The sequence below is a fragment of the Manis pentadactyla genome, chromosome 3, assembly GCF_030020395.1.
Source record: "Manis pentadactyla isolate mManPen7 chromosome 3, mManPen7.hap1, whole genome shotgun sequence".
NCBI lineage: Eukaryota > Metazoa > Chordata > Mammalia > Pholidota > Manidae > Manis > Manis pentadactyla.
Genome location: NC_080021.1, coordinates 127294027 through 127317210, shown reverse-complemented (window position 1 = coordinate 127317210; position 23184 = coordinate 127294027). Strand labels below are relative to the sequence as shown.

The window sequence follows — 23184 nt, the reverse complement described above, 5'->3', positions numbered from 1 at the left end:
CATAATTTTTCAGTTGACAGTATGCAGATAAATACCATATGCAGTGTGTATTTGTGTGTGGGGGGGTAGATATATCGTCATACTTAAGATGGCCAGGATTTTCAGGGATTTTTTTCTTGCCCTATTTAGTGGGTTCTCTTGACACTCAGTTTTCCAGCCAGTAGGAATTCATGATTTCCCTCATACACACACTGTAGCAAGGTTTTTAAAGGAAGTATAAATGAAAAATTGTCAAGAGTGTCAGAAGTTCAGTAAATGGGATATTGGTAGATAAATCCATATTTAAATGTACCAGGAGTCTTGCTACTAAAAGGAATTCCATGGGAAATCCTCCTGGAACTTGTATACTCACTTGTGTTTTGAGACGGTGGAAGTGTGTCTGCGCTGCAGAAGCTGTGGTGAGTGCTCTTCTTCCTAAGTTAAAACCTCTCCTGTGCAAGGAGGCCCTCTCCAGGTCCCCCGCGGGCCCCGCTGTCACTGCTGCTGGGAGAGGGTGTGTGTCAGAGGGGAGCGGGGTTCCTAGGAGCGTGCTCGAGGCCTGTGCTAGCCCTGTAGTCCACCGCGGTGGGCGTCCCTTTGCTGACACTAACGCCCAGAACGTGAGGGTGCTGTCTCAAGAAAAGCTGCTGCTTTTTAAAAAGGAAATTGAATGTACTCTTCTACATCTGAAAATTTGTGTGGTAATAAAAGTATAAATATCTATTTTTCCAGAGGTTTCTTCCATTCTATTTGCTTAGGCTGAGTTTTTCTTATTTTCTTTTTCTTATTTCTTTTTGTGTGTGTTGTAAAACAATACGTATGTGTTATCTTACAGTTCTAGGGGTCACAAGTCCAAAATGGGTCTCTCTGGGTTAACATCAAGGTGTCATCAGGGCCATACTCCGTCTGGAGGCTCCAGGGGCACCAGGGACTTGCTTTCTGCTGTGCAGCTCCCGGAGCCACCCCGACCCCCCCGGGGCTGGTGGAGGCCTTCTCACACCCACCTCGCCTGTGAAACCAGCTCCTGCCTCCCTCTCCATTTTAGAGGACCCATGAGGAGATGGGCCCATCTGCGCCAGCCAGGCCTACCGGGCGGGCCTGAGACCAGCTGACAGCCAGTGAGCCTCCTCCTACCCTGTGACGTCCTGTTCACAGGTGTGGCAGGCAGGAGTGGACAGTTCTGGAGGCACACATCCTGTGATGTTTTTGCTTTTTTAATCTGTATGATCTTCATGACTAAATAGAAAGTAAAGGCATCATTTCATTCTTTCTTTCAACTTTTAAAAAGTTGTTAGAAACAAAGTACCTCATCTTTATTTCTAAGAACAAGGGCATAGCTGTAATTGTAACTGAAATTTTATTAAGTTAAGGTATCTTAATCATATTTTTTTTTTGTTTTCATAAAAAAGCCCAAAACAAACCTTTAAAAAAAACATGTTTACCTACTTTTTCCTGGCATCAGCTATTCTGGTGCAGTGAAACAGTCCTACATTCTGTTCCATGTGCCTTGCACCAGACATGGCCCTCAGTGTTAGGGAGACTGTTTTCCTCTGTTCAGAGCCACCCTTGGCTTTCTGCAGTGGACCTGGGCCCTGGGGACTGTGTTCATCCAGCAGAACCTCTTGTTCGCTGGCATTGACAGAAAGGACATGTCTGGCCCTGGGCTTGTCTGTGTTGAGCTCACTGTTATGGGGGCTATGGGACGCAGGGTCCTGGGCTCGCTCAGAGTCTATGGTAAGCAGGCCGCGGATGTCTTGGAAGCAAATAAAAGGTGGTCAGACACTCAGTAGCCCAGCTGGGTTGAGGCAGCGGAGCTGTATTTCAGCAGCTGAAGGGGAACTGGGTTTGGGCCTCACATAAAAGCCTCAGGCCGAGAGCTTACTGATGGGGATGAGTGGGCCTTGGAAGGAGATGCCGCAGAGTTTCTGGCCTCTTTGTGGAGTTAGCATGTTGACGTGGGTGCTTATTTTTTCAGGTTCGGGCCCATCAGCTGGTCTTGCCGCCATGTGATGTGGTGATCAAGGCCGTGGCTGATTATGTCCGCAACATCCAGGACACCTCGGACTTGGATGCCATAGCTAAAGATGTTTTCCAGCACTCACAGGTAGAAGGCAGGAACCTGGGTGGTGCACTGTGCCACAGCACGTGGGCGTGCAGGGGATGGAGGGGCACATGCTGGCTGTCCAAGCTGAGCTTACTCGGCAGTCCGAGGAAGGGGAGGGGGTGAGTGGTAGGATCTGTGCTGCTCCTAGGTCATCTGTTCTAATTTAGTAGATTTCTACTAAGACAGATGTGTCTAGTCCACGAGATGGGCATGTACGCCTGCTTGTTCATCCCTTCAGGTGATGGTCAGGGATCTCCTCTTCCGGTTTTGGAAAGTGTGGAGTGTGAGCTGGTTGGGGTCAGTGGAGGGTAGGAGGCTTGTGTGACCTCCTATCTGCTCTCTGAAGAACTGAAGCCACTGTCCAATCGGCTGGAGGTGGAACAAGGCCTTTCCCGGCAATTACAGGAACACGGTGGAGAGGCTGGGGGTCTCCTGACTGCTCTGTGGGTTAATCACCCTGCTGCAACAACAGAGTAGTGTTCGATTTGGCTGTCCAGTAATGGTCTGTTGGCTTTCCTTGAAGATGTTAATGTCATCATCCTAAACCCTTATCTAACTCAGAAAGCTGCAGATTGCAATACATGTGCTGAATTGTAGAAATATGTTAATACACGTGACTAGTGGCATGCTAATTTACAAAGGTTTCCTATATTTATTTCAGTCTAGAACAGATGACAAAGTTGTTCGATTTAAGAGAGCAATTGGATATTATTCAGCAACTAGTAAGCCCGTGACGTTCCACCCACCACATTACTTAGGTAAGTACATCAAGGCCTCTGTGATGGAGGCTGACCATGCGGTAACCAAAGGGATTTAAATATTCACCCCATAGTCCTGTGGGCTTACTCTTTAGGAATGAGACTTCTGCAGTTACACGAGTAGGGATAGCCGACCTGGCACAGCCATAGTAACCCCTGAGGGTGCTGGAGGAGCAGCAGAAGAGGTGCAGACTTGTCAGATGGAGGGAGAAATGGCTGGCCCACGCTGGTGGTGTGCTGGGACAGGGAAGGCCTCTGATTTGCTAGTGCTCCCTGAGTGCAGTGGATGACAGCGCCACACTTCTGTTGTTTTTCTTGCAAGAGACAAAATTTAACTCAGATGTGAAATTGGGGAGTAATTACAGTTATAAGGTGTTCTGAAGTTTGCTGGGCTATGTGGACCCCCTGGAAGGTGGTCCACCCCTGGCCCCATCTGGGGCCCACACTGGCAGCCCCTTCCTGTGACAGGCAGAACCTGTCACATGCCCTTAGGCAAGCAGGTGTAGGAGGGGCCCCCTTGTCAGCTCTCCTCACTGTCCTTTCCTGGGATGCGGGGCTCCTGAGAACCAGGGGGCCAGATACCCTTGGGTGGCCTAGGGGTGGGAGGAGGCCAGCGGTGTTGGGGGTGGGGCTCTAGGGGGCAGGGGCAGAACCAATAGGAGTGAGGTCTGGGGGTGGGACTAGGGAGAGCTGGTGTGTGTGACCTTGGAGGGCACCTTGCCTGCTACCCTGCTCCCTTGCTGTCTGCCCCCTCACCCATCTCCTGACCTTCTGCCTCACCCCACACCACTCCCTAGTCCCCCACCACTGTTCTCTGCCCGGCAGCCAGAGGTGTGTTCGAAGCTGCCCTGGTCACATGGGGAACAAAGTTCCTGGTGCTCTGCCCTCCCTGCCAGGCCCTGCTTCCTTCCCCTCTGTGTGTGTGCGCCCAGCCCTGCCTTGCTGGGCTAGCGGTGCCTGATGTCTGAGATCAGGCTTCACCACTTGTCAGGGGCCTTTCTGGGCCAGCCCATCTCCATAGCCACTGGGCCATTAATTCTCTGCACTCCCCTCCCCAAGAATGTTGGGTCTAGGAGCATGAGGGCATCACCTGCCATCTCCACATTGTACCCCACTGGGTGACCATTTGACTGAATGGCTGCAGTCATGCTGTGTTGCTGAGTTAGGGGAGTGAGTGACGGAATGTGGCTTAGGGTTGCCCTTGGGAAGGGGACATGGGGTGTTGGAAGGAGGGAGGTTAGCTACCATGCATCACTTCAGTTAAGGCAAGATGTGATGGGGATGCAGCAGGGGGTCGCAGTTTTACTCCTGTTAAGGGGGGGTGTCCAGTGTCCAGTCAACTTTGTTGAGACAGGTGAAGGGCTGACTCGGCTGTGGACATCCCTCAGCTGTGGATTCCACCTCCTGGCCTCAGGTTTCTGTTTCATTGAAGGGGGAACTTACATGAATATAAAAGAGAAAGTGTGTGTAAAGAGTTTTGATGGTGCTCTTTACCTGGCAGCTGCAGTGGTTATACTTGTGGGAGGAGTGGTGGTAAGGGCACTGGGCCATAGGGGTCGAAATGAGTGGCCGGGTCGCTGGAGAGGGGTTCCTGGAGGGAGTGCTTGTCCCTTGTGTCTCCAGTGATGCTCTGGTCCTCAGGTGACAGCTGCAGTCTAGCAGTTGCTGTAAGTGTGCTTGGGATGAGAACGTTCATTCTGGAGGAGGGAGCTAGGAGAGTAAGGGCGGGCAAAGGTGCTCCATTTAACTCGGCTTTGATCTCAGCAATAACAGGTTGAAGATGTTCTGAAGAGGTAAGGTGAATTTTCAACTCATTTTTAAGTTTGAACTTCTTAAAAATGTGGAATTTTCTTCAAAGTGTGTTCCAGCCCAGAATCACAGCAGGGCAGGAAGTTTGGGGCAGTGTGGTGTTCAGGGTGGCTTGTGAGTAGCCTGGAATTATGGGATGAGGTTGGAGTAAGTTGGGTCAAGATTGGTTTGTTTCAGCTGATGTGCACAGAGTTTGGAACCAGCAGAGATAGGTTTATGTGAAAATCACTCTTGCTGTTTCTTCTGTTAAGTGTAAAGAAACACAAGTAATCTGGAAAAAGTGCTTACCTGCTTGCTGTTAAGGTCCCACTGTGTAACTAACTGGAGATTGATGACTGAAACTGAAATCTGGAGTCTAGAAGAAGCAGGATAGACCTGGGGAGCTGTGATCTTGTCATCCAAGTCAGACCCCAGATGGATTGTCCATGAAATCTTTGCTGAGTAGTGGCTGGGCCATAAGCCATCTCTTCCAGCTACAGTCCCTTTGTTATTCCACAGCCAAGACTCATGCAGAATTTTGAACAGCCAGTGTTGGAGCACAACTTTCTTGTTCATTTAGAACCTGTCTCTATTAACCATTTTGGGAATTGGCATACGTGTAGAGTTTTGAAAGAATCATACCAGAAACTTACCTGCTGCTGGGAATGGAAATGGGGGGAGCTGGCTCTAAGCAGAGCAGGGGTTTCAGGTTCTATTCAGGAATGGTTTTATCAGGGTCTTAATTGGACCTCAGAAATCTGTTTTCAAAAGCAAACCCTTTCCGGCCGAGCCCAGGTGGCCCTGCACTGGGCAGGACTGCTGTCCTTGTGCCTTTCCTTCTGAGCCTGAGGTTCTTGCCGTACAGGGGAAAGGTCCAGGCACTCACACAGGCTCGGGGGGCAGAGCTCTCAGAGGCCCCGCCGCCTGTAGCTCAGGGCCTGGGCTCTGGGGTGGGATCCCAGCCCCCGCCTGCCTTTGTACGTGGCTGCTGGGCCTCAGGACTGGCTCCGCACAGCAGGGTGCCTGGGAGGCCCTGCCACTTCACCTGGGTGTGCCTCCGGCTTGTGAAGAAGAGCACACAGTACACATGTGTTGTGATCTGCCTAAGCATTCCTGTTGCCACCATCTAGAATATTTTCTGTTTTGCTTTGTAATGATCACTTTATAAAATTTTGTTGTCCCCAGGTATCCATAACTGTTGCTATACTTCACTAAGTTTTTGAAATATGGTGTTCTTTTATAATTTATAATTTATGAGATTTTAATAACAGTCTCTAGCTTTGCTTACTAAACCCACGCTTCCCAAGGGTTTTGTTTAATTTTTTATTGTGAAAAACTTCAAATGTAACAGAAAATACAAAGCAGCGTTGTGTCCTAATCAGAGTAACATAATATTTTCTCTACTTCTGTCTTGAAAGAGACACATTAGGTTTTCCTAAAAGTCATGTCTACCCTCCTCAGAAAGGTTTTTATGTTTTCTTACCTATTGATGTGGAATGATAAGCAGTAGTGTTTGGGTTTTTAATTATACGTGGTGCCGTGAGGGGCATTCTGCACTTGCTCTTTTTGAACTGTGTACATTTCATCTTCCTCCCTCTTTGTCTCCTTAAAGCAAATGCACAATGGCATCAACGCCATGGGGTCTAACAGGACAGATGCTGCCAGAGAGAAGCTGAGATGCTGTGTGCTGAATAGGAAGTCCACTGATTATTTCTCCCCGATTGCCAAACAGACAGCCAGATTCTCTGAGCATCTGTCCCCTTGGCCTCTCATTCAGTGTTTCCTGCATTTATTTAAGTTGATGTAGTATGAAGTGATATAGGTTGTCTGGTCTTGTTGCTTTTTGAAAGGTCTTTTTAAAAAAAAAACCCTGAACTGGAAGAAACGAAAATACATCCACTTTTCAGCTACTGTCTGGTTTGAAAGATGGTGCAGTGTGTCTTCATGAGATGGACAGGTCAGTGCTTGGGGACAAAGGAGGCCAGCCAGTTCCATTCACCAGTGATTCCCAGTAAGGGCTGTTTGTCCCTTCTAAGATCTGCAGGTGCGCAGAGCCTGATGTGTCCTGTTCAGTCACAGGTCACGGCCTGTGCAGGCAGCTGGGAGGTCTGGTGCCCCTCCTGGATCCTTGCTTTGTTAGTGAGAACAACTGCCCTTTGCTGTTTAATGCCCACAAGTCACACTCCGATGAAGTGAGCCCAGGAACTGAATAGATTTGGGTGCAGTTTGGGGTAAATCATCATACCCAGACTCTTGTTCTTCAAGACTCAGGTACCAAGTGGATTTGATTGGTGCTCTACCCTCTGAGGTACACACAGGCGCTCTCCAGGCTTGGGGACAGAAGACATTTGAGAGCAAGGACACCAGATAGCCCCAGCTCCCTGTGTGGAGTGACCCTGCACCAACAGTCCAACAGCCAGGAGAGCGGCCCGTTGTGGTGGAGCTGCGCTCACCCTTAGGAGGTGCGTCCGTGCAGACCGTCTTCCCCATCACTCATCGTCTTGGTGCCTGCTTGCTTTGTCCACTGTCTCATTCTTCTCATCCCTGCACTTAGCCCTGTGGAGGGCTCCTCTCCTGTGCTGTCGCCGGCTCTCCCTGCGGCCCAGTGTAGGGCTCACCAGGATGACTCAGTTCTCTCCAAGGCAGGACAGCCCATCTCCCCTGCCACACTGCTCTGCCCTGGTGCTGGGACTTCATTCCAGCCCTGCTGGTTCTCCCTATGCCCACCCCAGCCTGTCTTCCAGAAGCTGTTCATCTGGGAGAGGACGGAGGTGAGATTCCATTTCTCCCTTGTGTAACTTTTGCCTACTTCTACAGAAAAAACGACACTGAGCAAATATGTGCATTTCAATTTGGTTGACATGGTTAGAAGGTTTTGCCTTGTGTTTTTTTGCAAACATTGAAAACCAGCACTGGTGGCAGGGAATACACTAATTTTTTTAACCTTTGAATCTGAACTCTCAAAGCTGCATTCTTTGTGTAACACTTGAAAATCATCCATTAGTGCCCATCTGCATTATAGGATTAAAAAGGAGTCTTCCTTTGCTCCCGTTTGTTTTGTTTAATGTAACATCTTTGCAGTAATGCCCCCTGCTAGATGAACATCTGTTAGGCTGGGCCCTGGCTGGGTGGCGCCAGCTAATTTTCAGTAAAACTTGTGGGTTGACATGGTTCCCTTCCAAAGGCCACTGTTGTTGAATTTAGGGAGAAGCTGGGTGGTTGGCTAGGGCAGAGTAAGTCATCAGAGGCCCTGGTGGTGCGTCCATGGGGCTGCATGGCGGGTGGCACAGCTGCTGTGCTCTTCATTCTCAGTCTCCAATATTGAAAACCCGTGTTAAGTTATGAAAATATTTTCCATATGGTAACTAAACACTTTCCCTTTTTTTTTCTCCTGTCGTCTGCCTTTGGCCTATGACCTTTTCTAAGCAAAGCCCTCTCTTAGTGTTTGTGAAGGAAAGGTGAGAAATGGGTGGTGGCTGCCTCCACGCTGCAGCCAGGCCAGATCAAGGACCACATCCTTGTCGCACAGCACAGCAGGCATGCGATGGCGCTGCTAGCATGCGGGGCGTGGCTGCTCTGCAGCCCTCAGAAAGGTTAGGCAAATTGGTTAACTCACTGGACTAGTTACAGGGCAGTGACTAGCCTCAGAGTGGTCTGTGGTTAGCAAGTGCACTATGATTTTAGAAAATGTTCTTTCCTCAGAGATCTTTGCTCTTGTTATAATGTAGTTAATTTGTTTTATTTTTAAGGAGAGTTTGTGCTGTTAAGGAAGTTTGAAGCATATAATGGGCAAAAATCGAGGGAAACAAATGCTTGCTTTCACCTGGATGCTGTAGCAGTGTCACCAGCTGGCCGGCTGCTCAGTTTTGTTACTCAGAAGTGTGGCCGGCCAGCTACCAGAGGTTGTAACTAGACTATTAGAGCCTGAATGGGTCTCATATATGCTTTGGCCCAAAGTCTGGCTATGATTTAGATTCCCCTGAAGAGAGATTTAACAATTAGTGTCTTGTATCTGACACTTGGAAGCCCCCATCTCACGGCCTTACTGTGTGATCGGGAATGTCTGTGTGTGTGTGTGTACACACATGCCTCATCCCAACCTGCAGTCATGGCTGCTTAGTGGCAACTGGAAGCTGGGTGAAGCTTTCCATCCTGCGAGGCCCAGGGTATTTCTGAGTTGGAATGCCAGGCACTTGGAGATGGGATTTTCCAACAAACTGTGGCTTCTGAGGCTTTTGGGTCCTGGAGGGATGGAGGAAGCAGGTGGACTGGCCCTACTCCAGCAGTACTGCGTCTGCTCAGGGAGCCCTGGGCTCAGTGTTGGGACTCTTGGGGTGAGAGGGAGGGTCTGGGCTGTTGGTACTCTGAGTTCCATGAGGCATGTTGATTCATACTCGTAGGTGTGTGGGGTGAGAGGCAGCGGTGGTGGGCCATGGGTTTTGCCTGGTGTCACTCTGATTCCGAGGTGGGAGAATCCCAGTGGCTCAGGGCATGGGTGCCTGGGTTTCCCCCAGCTGGGTGACCTCTGAGCTAAAGGAAACCTGTGGAGCCGTGGGGTGTGAGGGGTCTGGGCCTGCAGTTGGTGGGGTGCGGGGGGGAGCCATGCCCTGGGTGGATCTCTCTCCATGGTTATCACATTCATAAATAATTAGTGGTACTTCATTCGAAGTGTTTTGGGATCAGGACCACCCTCCTGCCCCATCACCACATGCTGGGCTAGGCTCCTGCTGGCTTTGCCCATGCTGGCTGCCCCCAGTCCCCACCTGCCCCCTCAGTCCCCTAGAAGGCTGAGCCCATTGCTTTATGTCACTGCTTAGAGCTGGGTGGGGCTGGTCCCACAGTGTTTGTGGCTGCTGCTCCACATGGCTCCATTCTGCACTTCCCTGTTGCACATTAGCATGAGGGCAACAAATTGCCTTCAGACTGCAGAACAGGTTTACAGTCATGTTCTGAGAGCACAGAATCCCAGATTGCTGGCCCTGTAATGCATGCAGAGTGGGTGACTTGGCCGTGATTTTGCTGAATAGTGAGAAGAAGCCAAGGGCACAGACGGCGGCCACCACACTTCCCTTTTATATCTAAAGGCACAATGGTAGCAAAGAATCCAATTTAAGTGTAAATAGAAACGTCCCATGGTTTCACAAAGGTGAGGGCAAGTGTCCTGTCCTCTGCTGCCCCTCTGGTGCCCACAGCATTACAGGGCTGCCAGCTTGGTCAGCCTTGAGCAGACATGCTGGTAGCTGAGGACACCTGTCAGGTTAGAGGTGAGCATTCCAGGCATTCAGGGAGCAGCAAAAGCAGAAATGTACCAGAAGTTAATTAAAAATTCTAGAAAGTTAAAATCCTAGCCTAAGTGTATAAAATTGATCATCATAAAGTATTTTTTAATGTTAAATATGAACTTCTAATGACTCTGAGAAGTGGGGCTACTTGTGTGTTGTCTCCTGAAGGGTGCAGGCTAGATGGGAGAGAGGGACTTGGGCTGGTCACCGCGGTACCCTGGGGCAACGTGAGCTCTTCGGTTCACAGTGGTATTATTGTCTTCTTTCTGTATTAATGCAACAGCCAGACCAAATCCGTTTGGAATGCCTGGGATAGTGCCACCATACGTCCCCCCGCAGATGCTCAACATTCCACAGACCTCTCTGCAAGCAAAGCCTGTGGTAAGGGTTTCCTCTCTGTCCACTGCTGGTTCCCTGCCCATCCCTTGAGGGGCACAGCTCTGTCCTTGAAAGGTGTATGTGCATCACATTTAATGAGCACTACAACAATTTCTTAAACTCCTGAGTACTGTGGTATGTGAAGCAGGGGCCAACGTTTGCTGAGTTAAAACTTAGCCAGCCCTGTGGGCAGCATGTGTGACCTGTGCCTTCTGTTCAGTCCCCGCAGGTGCCTGGCCCCAGTGCCCTGGGCCAGGGTCCACACCCATACAGCCTCGCCGAACCAGGCCTCTCTTTGGAAAGGAGCGGAAAGAGCCTGACAGAGCACAACAGCTATAGCAGCATTCCTCATGAAGGGAAGCACACACCCCTGTATGAGCGTGCCTCCCCCATCGACCCTGCCCCTGGTGGCAGCCCCAACCACGTGGATGCTGCGTGCTTTCCAGGCTCTTCCGCATCGTCATCCTCGGACAACGACGAAGGCAGTGGAGGGGCTGCAAAGTGAGTTCCCAATGTGGGGTGGCCACACCGGTTTGTCGAGTAGCTCTTTGTTCCTGGAGCCTCCTGCCCACTGGCCCATAGCCCCAAGTGTCATGCTCAGATGGCCTTTGTTGCATGTGGGGTCAGTTGCTCTGTGCTCGGGCACGGCAGGGGTGGAGGTCAGCCGTCCCCAAGGCTTCCCGGGCGAGGGGTCTGCACTGTGCTGGCTCATGGCCTTGTCTGCTCCTCTGCTGGGAGGAGATTTGGGAAAATGGTCTGGGTGGCCACCAGAAGTGGTGAAGTCATCAGTCACATGCTGCTGACCCTTGTCTTCTCTTTGGCTGTGACTCCCCCAAGCCCCACCTCTGGAAAGCATTGTTGGCTGGGTGCCTGTGGCTTTCGGTCTTTGGCCTCTGGATCAAGGGGAATCCTGGGTTTCCTCTCTTCCCGTATTCAGCAAGTCAGTCCCCAGCTCAGCAGCTCATGGGTGTTCCTGAGATCACAGTGTTCTCCCAGCCACAACCCCGGGATCCCGCCAGGCCGGGGCAGGGGCTCTCCACTGAGGAGTGTGTCCCTGAGCGCAGGAACTTCACATGCGCCTCTTGTTAGAATCTGATTGAGAGAGGCCTCAGTGCCTAGCCCTCCTCTCTTCAGTGGCCTTATGTTTCTAAGAAGCCTGATTCAAACAAAGGAAGAAAAAAGGAAAAGAAAGGAGGTGTCTTTCCTTTTTGTCTGTCTCCTTTCCCTCGGGGTGAACTAGTCACAAGATGCCAGGGCTAGTTAGTGCCACGTCAATTTCTGCTGTAAGAGAGTTTCCAGGCTTCTCTGGATTCTTAACGGGGTGTGTCCCTGGGACTTTTTCCTCTTCTGTCCTCTTTGTCTCCACCTGTAAAGTGCGTGGAGGTAGGAGCCATGGCTCAAATGCACACTGGTGGGAGGCCGTGGCAAATGCTGGGCCGACAGCCAGGCCTTCCTCATAGGGGAGTCTGGGTGGGAGGCCGTGCTTGCGGGATGTCCTCAAGATGCGTGGTGGCACAGGTGGCCCTGGGCCCTGAGGGCCTTGGGCCAGCACTTGTTCAGAGGACGGCTCCCTGCCTTGGCATCTGGCGCACCAGGGGTGGGCCTGGCTCCTGCGCCCTGGCCCCTCCACAGGGGGAGCTGTCCAGGGCGTCTCTGCCAGCTGCCCAGATGGAGGTTGAGTCCTTCCAGAATCCGAATCTGACCTGAGATTGCTGATTAGAAGCCTTTAGTTCTTTGTTTTATGTCTTTTTTTCTAATTACCATCTCAATAGGAAGTTACAGAGTACAAACATTAGAAAACACAGTGTGGGAAATCCTCCTTGATTCTATGTCTGTTTTCAAAAGATTGGTGAATATTCAAACATCTTGTTTTTTTGCTGCACATACTAATGTGGTTTTTTATAGTACTGGGACCTTGTCTTAGGGACAGCAACTTGCCTTTTTCCTTTTTTTCCGTTTTTATATTGAACATACTTATGTACATGTGTGTCCTTATTTGTGTGTATGGATGTGGGTGCATGTTTGTGTACACTGAATGTTGCTTTAATGTTTTTGACATTATCACCAGCATTTTTAAGTGGACATTGTGAAGTTTCATGAGGAGAGGAGACTAAGCTTATCTGCACTGTGATGTCATGTGTGCTGGTGTGTTCCAGGTCCCTGGACATCCACATACCTCCTGTTTCCACGTGTTGGTTTTCAGCAATTTTGCATAAGCTTTGTGGGCCCCACGGGACCCCCACAGGACCAGGTCTGGGTCATGGAAGGCCACTGTCAGTGCCCAGGGACTGTGGACCAGTGTGGGTACCCAGCTACCAGAGCTCACCCCCAGCCTCCTGGGGTTGGTCCCACCAGGTCTGGGTGTTCCCTCATAGCTGTGTGAACTGGAGCTTGCTGGGTGCATGCACCTAGTGGGTTGCAAATTAAATCAGCTGATGAATAACCACTGTCATTTATTGAAAAATACTGCTATTACTTAAAAACAGCTGTGGATGCAGTAAAGAACCAGAACATTGGTTTCATTTTTAGTGTAAAATACCTAAATTCCACTTAGCACCCTTGATTTGGTGTCCTAGGAAGTATATTTCTTATGCCTCTTTCTCCTTTAAGTGGCATTAGTGTTTTTCTTGTACTTTGAATTCTCTCAGACTCCTCTTCCAAAGAAGGAACCCCATTTTGTCCTGCTTGAGGCATCGTCCCCAACGGCTAATGCAGCTGCAGGTGTCCCTTGGGGAATGTTAGGCTGTGTGCCAGACAGATAGCAACTTTACTTCATCAAGCTGGTGGCCTTGGTGTCTCTGAACCCTCCCTGTGCTTGGGAAAGGCCTAAGGAGTCCCGAGGTGTTTGGCAGGAGCAGGCAGGGCACTGGGAGCAGCACCTGCCAAGTTCTCTGCTTCCCGCTTCTGTGAGAGGGCCTGCATGGGGGACGTCAGCCTGATCAAGCATAGGACACCAGGCCTTGCTGGGTCTCTTGCCAGGGAGCTCATCCACGTGCTCTGGGGCAGGGGTAGCTGGCCCCCAGGAGAGGTGGGCTCCATGCCCCCGCATCAGAGCTGGGCAGCATGTCAGCCTCCCTTGCTGTGACTGCCTCTAGGGCCTTGCCCACATGCACAGGTGAGGCTGCCAGGGTGTGCCTCTCGTCTTTCTGTTTCTCCCTTTAGTTTTACATGCCTTTGCTCTTGCCATCCTCTGTTGGTGATCAGCTTTGGCCTCCATTGGCTTCTTCCCCTGGTGCAGGGCAGGCCATTGTGAGAAGTTCCTGTCGAGGCAGCACTGCCGTGGGAGAACAGGCCTTCCTACTGTAGCATTACTGGCCTGCCGGCTAGGAACACAAGGAGGGAACCCAGCTTCACTGCAGGAACAGCCCAGGTGTGGCCAGGACGAGGTGGGGCAGCAGTGCCTGCCAAGCATCCACACCGCTTGTGTGCTGGCCTCTGCCTCCTGCTCTGGGTGTGTGGTCTTTTCTGTCTTAATCATCTTTTGCTGCACCTTAAGCATGCTGTGTGGAGCCCTGGACAGCTTCCTCTTGAACAGCATGTGGTCACGTCTGGGATGGTGGGTCTGACCTTGAGCCCAGTCGATCCCTTCTCTCTGAGCCTAAATTTTACCAGCTAGTGTTAGGCTTGGGTGTGTAGAATTCAATGCAGAGTGCAGAGTGCATGCAGGCTTCTTGCCCAACCTGTCCACTTCCCTATGGCCTCTGGGTCTCAGCCCCCAGGGCTCAGCAGTTCTATGTGTCATCATGAGCTGTGAGCCTAGCTGCATGCAGAAACATTCTGCAAGCTAACTTACCTGCTCCTCAAACAAGGCATTGCTCACATTTATATACTGCATTTTCTTAAGTTGTAAAGTAATGTAGTTATACTATGAGAATATCCCAGACTTTTAAAAAGTTGGCTATTGTCAAGATGCTTCTCAGGCAGAATTTTAGTTTTTATAGCACGATTATTAGACTGTCACATGAGCATCTAGATTATGACATTAGTTTTAGTTTGATAAGACATATAGAACAAAACTAAGATATACAAATGTAAGTTCTATGTGATCTTAGGTGGGACAAGCTTCCTGTGTTAGTAGTGAGGCATGGTCCCCCCGCTGCAGTCCTGTGTGCTTGCCGGTTGTGCAGAGACCCAGGGCCGGCACTCGAGGGGACTGCGTGTCTAGTGAGCATTCCTGTGCTGTGCTTCATGTTGTAGAAGAGAAGCCTTCTTTGTCATCAGCCTTTAGTCTGTGGCTATGTGCTTTATTCATCAACAATGGGAACCTGCGCCATGTGGCCATAAGCTCTTATCTTCATGCAGTTTATAACTGAGTGATGAAGATGGACACTGATCACAGCTAGTACTGAATGTGCTGTGTGCTGTGAGAGGGACATGGCAGTGAGGACGGCAGGGACCAGAGGGGTCAGGGATGGCTGTACTGTGGTGCCCTTGCAGCCCGCGGAGGTGGCATCTGCCATGGAGAGGGAGGGTGCTGGTCCTGTAGAGTGCAGGAGATACTTGCAGTCCATTACCTGGCTGAAAACTTGTGAACAGAACACACAGTGACTACCTGTGAGTCCATAAGAATGTCCTGCATGTTTTTTACAATTAAGTAGGAATGTGCAGAATATTTGAACAGGCCACAAAAGGTAATCACATTTGAGGAGGAAAACTCACCTTGGGAAGTGCAAATCAGACTTGGTGAGAGTTGCTGCTTTCCCTCCGAAAGGTCTGCCCTGGGCACAGTGGAAAATGCCAGTATGCCACGGCAGGGAGATCCCAGGGTCTCCTGCAGGCTGGACTGCAGGCCCAACATCGTGTTACCCACACACAGTGCACCCACACAGGGGCTGGAACAGCACCCAAACCCTTGGGTATGGGGAATGTATATTACATGACTCCATTTGTACAGTGCTCAAAGCCTGGTGAAGGCAGTGTTTGCTGTTAAAAGTCAGGATAACCATTTTCCTTGAGGAAGGATTCTCTGGAGGAACCACAAAGGGGCTTTGGGGTGCCAGCTCACATGGCATGTTCAATTTGTAGGTATTCATTAAGCCACTTTCTTGAGACTCATGCATTTTTTTCTAGTATATTATACTTATTTAACAGTGTAAGTAATAGTTGTTATGGCTCCATGTAAAACTTGTAGGTATCCAAGTGATTTGTTCTAAATTTCACAGAATAAATATCCCTGACCATTTTATGAAGCAGCGCATAGGCAGCTATGCGGAACTGCATCCTAGGTAACTTGGGGCTGCTGACTTTTCTTCCCCGTGATTGGGGAAGAAAACCCACTAACTCACTTTTGACTGTGTGATGAGACTGTCAAATCTGTTTCCCAGTTTTGTGGTCATGGCACAGTTACCCTGACAGGTGTGTGACTCCTGTCCTGACGAGATACGCTCATTGAATAGTCGATCAACCAAGATTCGTCTCTTGAGCCTTTCTCCAGCTTCTCACCTCTGCACCCCTGGAGCAGCTGCTTTTCTCTCTGCGTTGAGGAGGATGGGTCACTGGGCTCTTGGGGCACTTGCCTCCTCATCAATAGGGTTCCCTCAGTTTTGCAAAGTTGTAGCCTGAGATTGCCCACAGAGTAGCAAATTCAGATGCAGCGGTGGTGTGTCTGAGTCCTCGCTGCCCACTGGGACTGGCTGCTGGATCACTGGGCTGTGGAGGTGTCAGTGCAGCCTATCCCATGCTTGGGGTCAGGGCAATAGAAAGAGGCTCACAGGTACCACAGCGTGGGGCTGCTTCTCCTCTCTCATGCAGATTATTTTGTAGTAGAATTTACATGAAGTTGATTGGAAGATAGGAAAATCAGCTGGTCTCAAAGTCACTCAGTTTGTCGTGTGGACCAGTCAGGAAGGCAAGCTAATACCAGGGCTGCCCTGGCATGCCTTGAGGCCAGCAATGGTTCCAGAAGCTGATTTGGTGTGGAGCCTTGTAGGGCCGGGAGGGTGTGGGTGATGGCTGAATGGCTCCAGGTCGGTGGCCTCATCCTGACTGTGGGGGCTACAGAGTCCCTGCTCCGTGCAGGGTGATGCTCATCACAAAGTCCGCCGGGGCCCACAGTGAACGTACCTCTATATTATGGCCTGTAATACACAAACGCATGAGGAATCAATGAAATTATGCCATTCATGCCATGTTCACTGCCTTCTGCTCTGTTCCATTCCCATGTTTATAGATGCTGGTTAAACCAGCCTGCCAGTGGGTCTTGCTCCCTAGTTTTTAAAATGTGCTGATTGAAATACTTCCTGGCTTGGGAGAGACCCCATAACCCTCCCCTCATAACCCTACCCCAGCTTTTCCTACTTTTTCAAATAAAGCCATTCTCCAGGTAAGATTCAGTTGGCTCCCTGTCTGCTGAGCTCACAGGTCACCCCTCTGCTCAGGCCTCGCCTCTGACTTGTCTGCGAGGCCCCCATCTTGGCCCCTGTGCCCCTTACTCTTATTTATAAGTTCACAAGAACGTTCGACCAAGACAGCGTTTAATCTCCTGCCGAATAGCCATCCGTGAAGTGCGGGGTTCCCTGTTCCTCTTGGATGACTGAGCTGGAGGAAAGGCCTGTGCTTGGCTCTGCTTGCAGGCGCCATGTGGGCCAGGGCTCCGAGTTTCTCGTGGGCAGAGTCCCTGAGACGGGACTCCTGTGGAGGTATTTGCTGGGGGCCAGGTCAGGAGGCATGAGGCTCCCTGAGCACACGTGGGGAGGTGTGGGGTACTTGGCCCACACTAATCAGCAATCCTACTTGTTTTATGTTCAGCCATATCAGTGGGAACAAAACTGGCTGGGAGAAGACAGGAAGCCACACACAGCCTCCAGCACGGGGAGACCTGGGAGACCAAGCAAAGGCGGTAGGTTGTGCCTCTCGCGCTCTGCAGGGCTGGCTGCTTCAGCGTGGGGTTGGACTCTGGTAGAGTGTGCACTGAGCCATGCAGACACTGGGGGAGGGAGCCCCGGGGCTGTGCTGTGCACAGCCTGCTTCCTTTCAGTAGGGTGGGGTTTGGTAGAAATGTCCACAGGTGCTTATCTTGTCGAGGACTAGAACTCTCCTGATTCCTGGTCTTGTAAGGGTTTTGTGGGATTAAGTGAGCAAGCACGTGAAATGTGTACATTAAAAATGAAAATAAATTCCATTTTTCTTTTCTATCTCTTCTACCTGTTAATAGTGATGTCTAGAAATGCCTTTTTAACTTGCAGAACCTCATCTGTGTCCACAAGGGGTTCCTTAGGATGAGTTGGTCTCTGGCTGAAAGAGGGCTTGTTTACGTACAAGGTGATGGAATATTAGAAATCTGTTTAAAATTCTGAAATTCTCTCACTGTTGAATAAATAAGCAACAGAAATGCTTTGTGGATACTTTTTATTTGCAAAACTCCTTGCAGATGTCTATATCCTGGGAGTTAGGAAATACTTGTGAATTATCCCTGAGTTATTCCTTTTAAGACTAATTTTGGCACTTTGTGTTTTAAAGGATAAAATAAAGTGTGTAATTACATATCTTTATAAAGAATACATTTTGTTTCAAAACAGGAAAATGTGTAGAGTGGCACAAAATCAAGCAATAAGCAGTTCATTTCCAGCATTCACTGAGAAAAAGAAAAGAACACTTTTTTTTGTGCAAATAATAATAGCCCTTGGTAAAGAATTTGGACTTTTGGTAGAGTTTATAAAGAGGACACCAAGTGCCTGTGCATCCCCTTTCCCGGAGCCCACTCCTTGCAGCACACTTCACTATGGGCCCATTTGGGGTTTACTCCCTTCCTAGGCATTTATGTGGATGCATTCTGTAGTTTGCCAGCTGGTTGTTAACTTGAATGGGTACTTTTCACCTAACAATATACCATGCATGTATTTCTCTATCTGAATATATAGATCCGACTCATCATTTTTAATAGAATTGGCTTTCTTTTCCCCTTAATTTGTGGTGAACAGTTCCCTGCATATACTTAATTTGGGGCTTTTTAGAGACCAAAGAGAATTCCTGAGTTTGGGTTTTTGTTTATCCTTTAAATCCAGCTGTGGTGGTGAAGAGCAGGCCTAGATTTCAGCCCTGTCCCGTGAGTGACAGACTGTGTCAATGTGACAGTGACATGCCCTCCCTGAGTGTTGGCTTCAACTGTGGAGAACGTGGCCTCCTTGGTATCAGGAAGGCAGAGTCAGGAGGGGGCCCTACAAAGCCAGGAGGTTCCACCCAGGGGAACAACCACAGAAGGTCACTCTGGCCTCATGGGCTGCAGTGGCCCTGCAGGTTCCCATCCCCAGCACAGGCATGCTGGGCGTCTACTTGCCATGCCCTCTGGACAGGACTCTGCAGGTGGACAGGTAGCTGAGAGGGTGGAGACATGACTGAAATGCACTCTGTCCACTGTTCTGCAGGCAGAAGGCCCCTCCATGGCCTCTTCAGGCAGCCAGCTCGCTGAAGGGAAGGGGAGCCAGATAGGCACCATCCAGCCAATCCCGTGCCTGCTGTCCATGCCCACTAGGAGCCACATGGACATCACCACCCCACCTCTGCCCCCCGTCGCACCTGAGGTGCTGAGAGTAGCCGAGCACCGGCACAAGAAGGGGCTCATGTACCCCTACATCTTCCACATCCTGACCAAGGTAGGAGCCTGGGAGCCATGCAGCACTGCGCATGGCCATCCTGGGCCGTGGCCCCCGGCACCTTTGGGAACCACTTTTCTGTCTTACCAACTGTTAGAAACAAAGTTCATTTTGCCTTTCTAAACTTGGAGGAAAAAAGTAAGAACTTACTGCTGTAAATAGAGTAAAAGAAGAAGTTGGGAAAAGTCTCCTTTTCCCCTCAATTTAATATAAAATATTCTTTGAATGAATGACATGTTATTTTCTGACTTATAATTTTATCGCTTTTATTTCTGATTTCAAAACTTTCTACACATTGTTTATGCCATAATGTTAGGTTTAATTCTGATGAAATATCCCCTTCCAGATGGCTGAGAGTGCCTCATATGCTTGGACTTGGGCCTCTATCCCACTGAAGTGCGATTTTTATGGAACTTACAGCAAAAAATGAAATACAGGATTTTGTACCTTATGCAGAGACATAAAATGCAGTTATCTTTCTACACAATGTCATAATTTCAGTTTATTAGTGCCGTGCTAAATGTATGCTTATAGAGAGATACACAGTGTGGCATTGTTTCTCAATCTTGGTGTCTTGAATGGATCTGTGTGTATTTAAATGCCCTCAGTGGTTTGTAGTCTTTCAGTTGGTGTTTATAATCATGAGCCACAGTTAACAAGTCACCTGAGCGACCAGACTTCTCAGGCAGAGCTGGTTATTGCTGTCACGGGCTTTGAGCACCCTTTCATTAGTATGTGAACTACCATACACAGTCACTCTTCGTCCTATTTTCTGCAATCCATCTGTGGTTTAAAAATGGAGTCAGTAAATGCAAAAAATCACTCCTATTCCACAGCACTCCCAAGCTGACCTTTGACCATTAATCAACAAATCCAAACATTGCTTACTTTTATAAATTAAGGGATGTGAAGAATATTTAGACCACTATGGACTCAGTTTCTCTAATTAATTTTTAAGTGTAACTTCCTCCATGTCTCGTCTATATTTGATATGGGTATGCATGTACAGTACCACTCTTTGGATTATGGTTGGAAGGTAAATGTTTTATTTTTCAGGTCCAACTAGATCATAAGGGTAAGTGAGAAGTTATGTTGGTGGGGAAAGGATTTGCTGAGTTTAAAGGGACTGAGGTTTGGGAGAGACCGCACCATTTTCCCATTGGCTGGTTCGGGATGTAAGGTCCCTAGGCCCCCAGCCGGCCTGCCATGCTGGTGGATTTCCCCGGGGTGGTCGGCTAGATCAGGCTGAGAGACACAAACTGCCTGCCTTGCCTTCAGTACTCACTGGCTTCAAGGACAAATAATGATGAAGTGACTGTGGCTGAAAAAAGTACTTGACTGTTCAGATTTTAAAATGCCACCCCGAATTGTTCAGCATATTAGGGAAATGATTATATTCTTGGGCATACCGTTTTCCTGCGAACTGTGTGGCTTGGTATCAGACTCTCCAGGCCAGTTCCTGCGGTGAGGAACAGTCTCTCAGGGTCCCCACATCCCTGGATCGGTGTGCTGAACAGATGGAGCTCCTAGGTGGGTGGGTGGGGAGGCCCTGGACTTGAGGGAAGGCCAATTCTGGGATTAAATTTATGTGAGAGAAAGATGGCATGTTACAAAATTTTGAAAAGAAGATATATTGATAAATTTAACAGACATTGGATGAAGGTCATAAGTATATTTTCGTGTTATCAATATATGTAACCAAAATTCCTTGCAAAACCTATTGAGGTGTTTCTTGATGTCATAAAACATTCACGATAGAACCACAGAATTTTTGCCACGGTCTCAGGTGCAGCAGCCGTGTGTCTCCCGCCGTGTGGGCTGAGTAACGTGAATGGAACAGGGGCGGCCTGCATTGTCTGCCCCAGCAGCTGAACAGTGAGACATGTCCAACCAAGTATGGCTGCACTAGGGTGGAAGCCAGATGTTTGCCAAAAACTTACAAATGAACTTCAGAGAGCTCTCTTAGGTAGACCATTTGGGTATGTGGTAATTTTTTATGGAAGAGAAATCCGACCATATTCAGGATAATCATTTCGTAGAGTTCACGGTCATTGAAAGTTATGAATTTCATTACATATGACCATTTTGACTCATAAATAAAATTGTCAAGTTCTCAGTGTTTTCTATTCTATTTGTTGTCTGATGTTACCTGTCTAGATTGGTACAAAGACTTTGGAATCATCTGTGTGGTTTTCTTTTGTTATTGGTTCCAGATTAAAGATAAAACAATGTAGATTTTATTTGACCCTTTGATCATATGTTTTGAGTACAACCTGCTAAATAAATTCTCCCTAAACATCTCAATGTAGGCAAGTTGTTAAGCAATTGATTTGGAATAGAATTGCAATGTCATTAACTGGAGATAATACAGTATGTTTCTGTGAGTTTATTGTAAATTCAACATGAAAAATGTGCAATATTATTCTGCTTTCTTCCATGCAAAGGGTGAAATCAAAATTGCTGTTTCTATTGAAGATGAAGCCAGCAAAGACCTGCCTCCCGCCGCCCTGCTCTATAGGCCAGTTCGTCAGTATGTTTACGGAGTCCTGTTTAGCTTGGCAGAAAGCAGAAAGAAAACTGAGAGACTTGCTTTTAGAAAGAACAGACTTCCACCAGAATGTATGTACTGTACAATCATTGTTTGTTTTCCTCGGTTCCTCATAATCTCTTGTGCATTTCCTAAAGCCATAGAAGGGCATGGCTGGGTACGGCCAGCGTGTCCCCATGTAAAGGAGGCGGGCTTCATCGGGGCCCTTAGGAAGGAGGACAAGCCATGGGCTTTTTTCCTCAGTTACATCCTAGTGATGGTGTTTATTTGGTAAAATGATAAAACAGAAGGTTCATGCATTAAACTGAATGTTGACCCAGACACAGTCCAAGTCATCTCGCTGTGGTTAGTGCATCCCAGGCAGGGCTACCACAGAGTCTGCTCTGGTGTCTGCAGAAGGCAGTGTTCCTGGGAGGCCCCTGCTGCGCTGGCTCTCCCCCACCCACGGCATGTGTGTCAGAGAACATTCCTGATGCCGAGGGCACCCTTGTAATGATTTCCCTGGAGGGTCTCCTTGGTTGGCTTCCGGGGCAGAGGGGAAGTGCACAGACAGAAGTGTTTGAAATGTTGGCAGAAGTTGAGGTCAAAGCCTTTCCCATCTTGTTGTGTGAGCCAGAGTAATATTTTGGAAAACCTTTCTGTTGTGTGTAATTTTATCTACTGAAGTATGGAATGTAGAAGTTACTGTATGTTCAGTAGGAAATAGAGAAACGCTTCCCAGAACATACAGTCTAACATAAGAATGTTAAGAACGGTGGAAACTGTAGGTCACTGGAGCATCCTCTAGACCGAGGATGTTTGGGGATGGTGGCTGCTCGTGTGGCAGGTCAGTGTGGGCCTGGCAGTCTGGGGAGGCCACCTGTGCTCAGGCTCAAGTGTGCAGGGGTTCCTTCCTCTGCAGCCCTAACTAGTTATATCCCAGCAGTTCTGAAACTCTGTTCTATAGGTTCTTGCTTCCTGTTTCTGACCACTTGGACAAAACTGTGACTCTGTAGCCCTCAGGAGGAGGACTTGTCACCACCTCAGTTAAAGACTGCTGAGTGTGGCCACTGAACTCCTTGTGTGATGGTGGCTGGAAGGCGATGCTTCTGTTCCCCTCCGTTACATGGGAGATGCCACAGGAAGCAGCGAAGGTCTTCTGTGGATGCTTCCCACAGGCCAGCCTGCCCTGTGTGCCTCTTGCTTGCCTGTCCACCTGTCTTCCTTTGCACAGGGCTGGTCAGAGGCCTGTAGCTGTGAGCCCCCTTTAGTGCTCTGCCAGCTTTGACCATCCCAGACCCCTGGGTTCTCTGGGCCTGGAATGCCGAGTGCTATAGGGTCCTTGGTGGCTCCACTTCCTGCCATGTCTCACTCAGCTCCAGAGCAGTGTTCCAGCTTTCATGGTGAAAGGCTGCTGTTTTGTTATTTGCTTGTGTGTCTTTATGCAGCCAACTCCTCAGGAGTTGACTTCGATCATAGCCTGGGGACCCCAGGATGTGCTCCCTATTGCAGTGCCCAGGACTTTGTGAGCAGCCTGAGTATGGCTGGTATACTCTGCTCACTTCTGCAGTGCTCCAGTCCAGGAGGGCCGTGTGGCTGGGCAGCTGCAGGCACTCTCAGGTCAGAGTGGTGTTGATTTATTCTGCCTGGCTGCAGGCCTCTGGTTTTAAAGCACTGGGATGCCCCTGGCTGCGTGCAGCATGCTCTCTGCCTAGGCGGTTACTCCATATCTGGTTGGTGTAGTTGACCTGCTGGCCTCGGAGAGTTTGGGCTGGGA

General features: G+C 49.2%; 1 protein-coding gene across 5 annotated transcripts in view; it reads left to right on the top strand.

Moving 5' to 3' along the window:
- The window catches only part of FAM120A (family with sequence similarity 120 member A), a 140726-nt gene that overhangs the window by 75745 nt on the left and 41797 nt on the right, over nt 1-23184 (top strand). For all 5 annotated transcript variants that reach the window (XM_036896868.2, XM_036896869.2, XM_036896866.2 and 2 more), the window contains 7 exons: nt 1955-2083; nt 2745-2841; nt 10195-10292; nt 10510-10790; nt 17037-17127; nt 18653-18880; nt 21325-21499. In XM_036896868.2, coding sequence (XP_036752763.2) covers nt 1955-2083; nt 2745-2841; nt 10195-10292; nt 10510-10790; nt 17037-17127; nt 18653-18880; nt 21325-21499 — 1099 coding nt within the window. The remainder of the gene's footprint in view (nt 1-1954; nt 2084-2744; nt 2842-10194; nt 10293-10509; nt 10791-17036; nt 17128-18652; nt 18881-21324; nt 21500-23184) is intronic.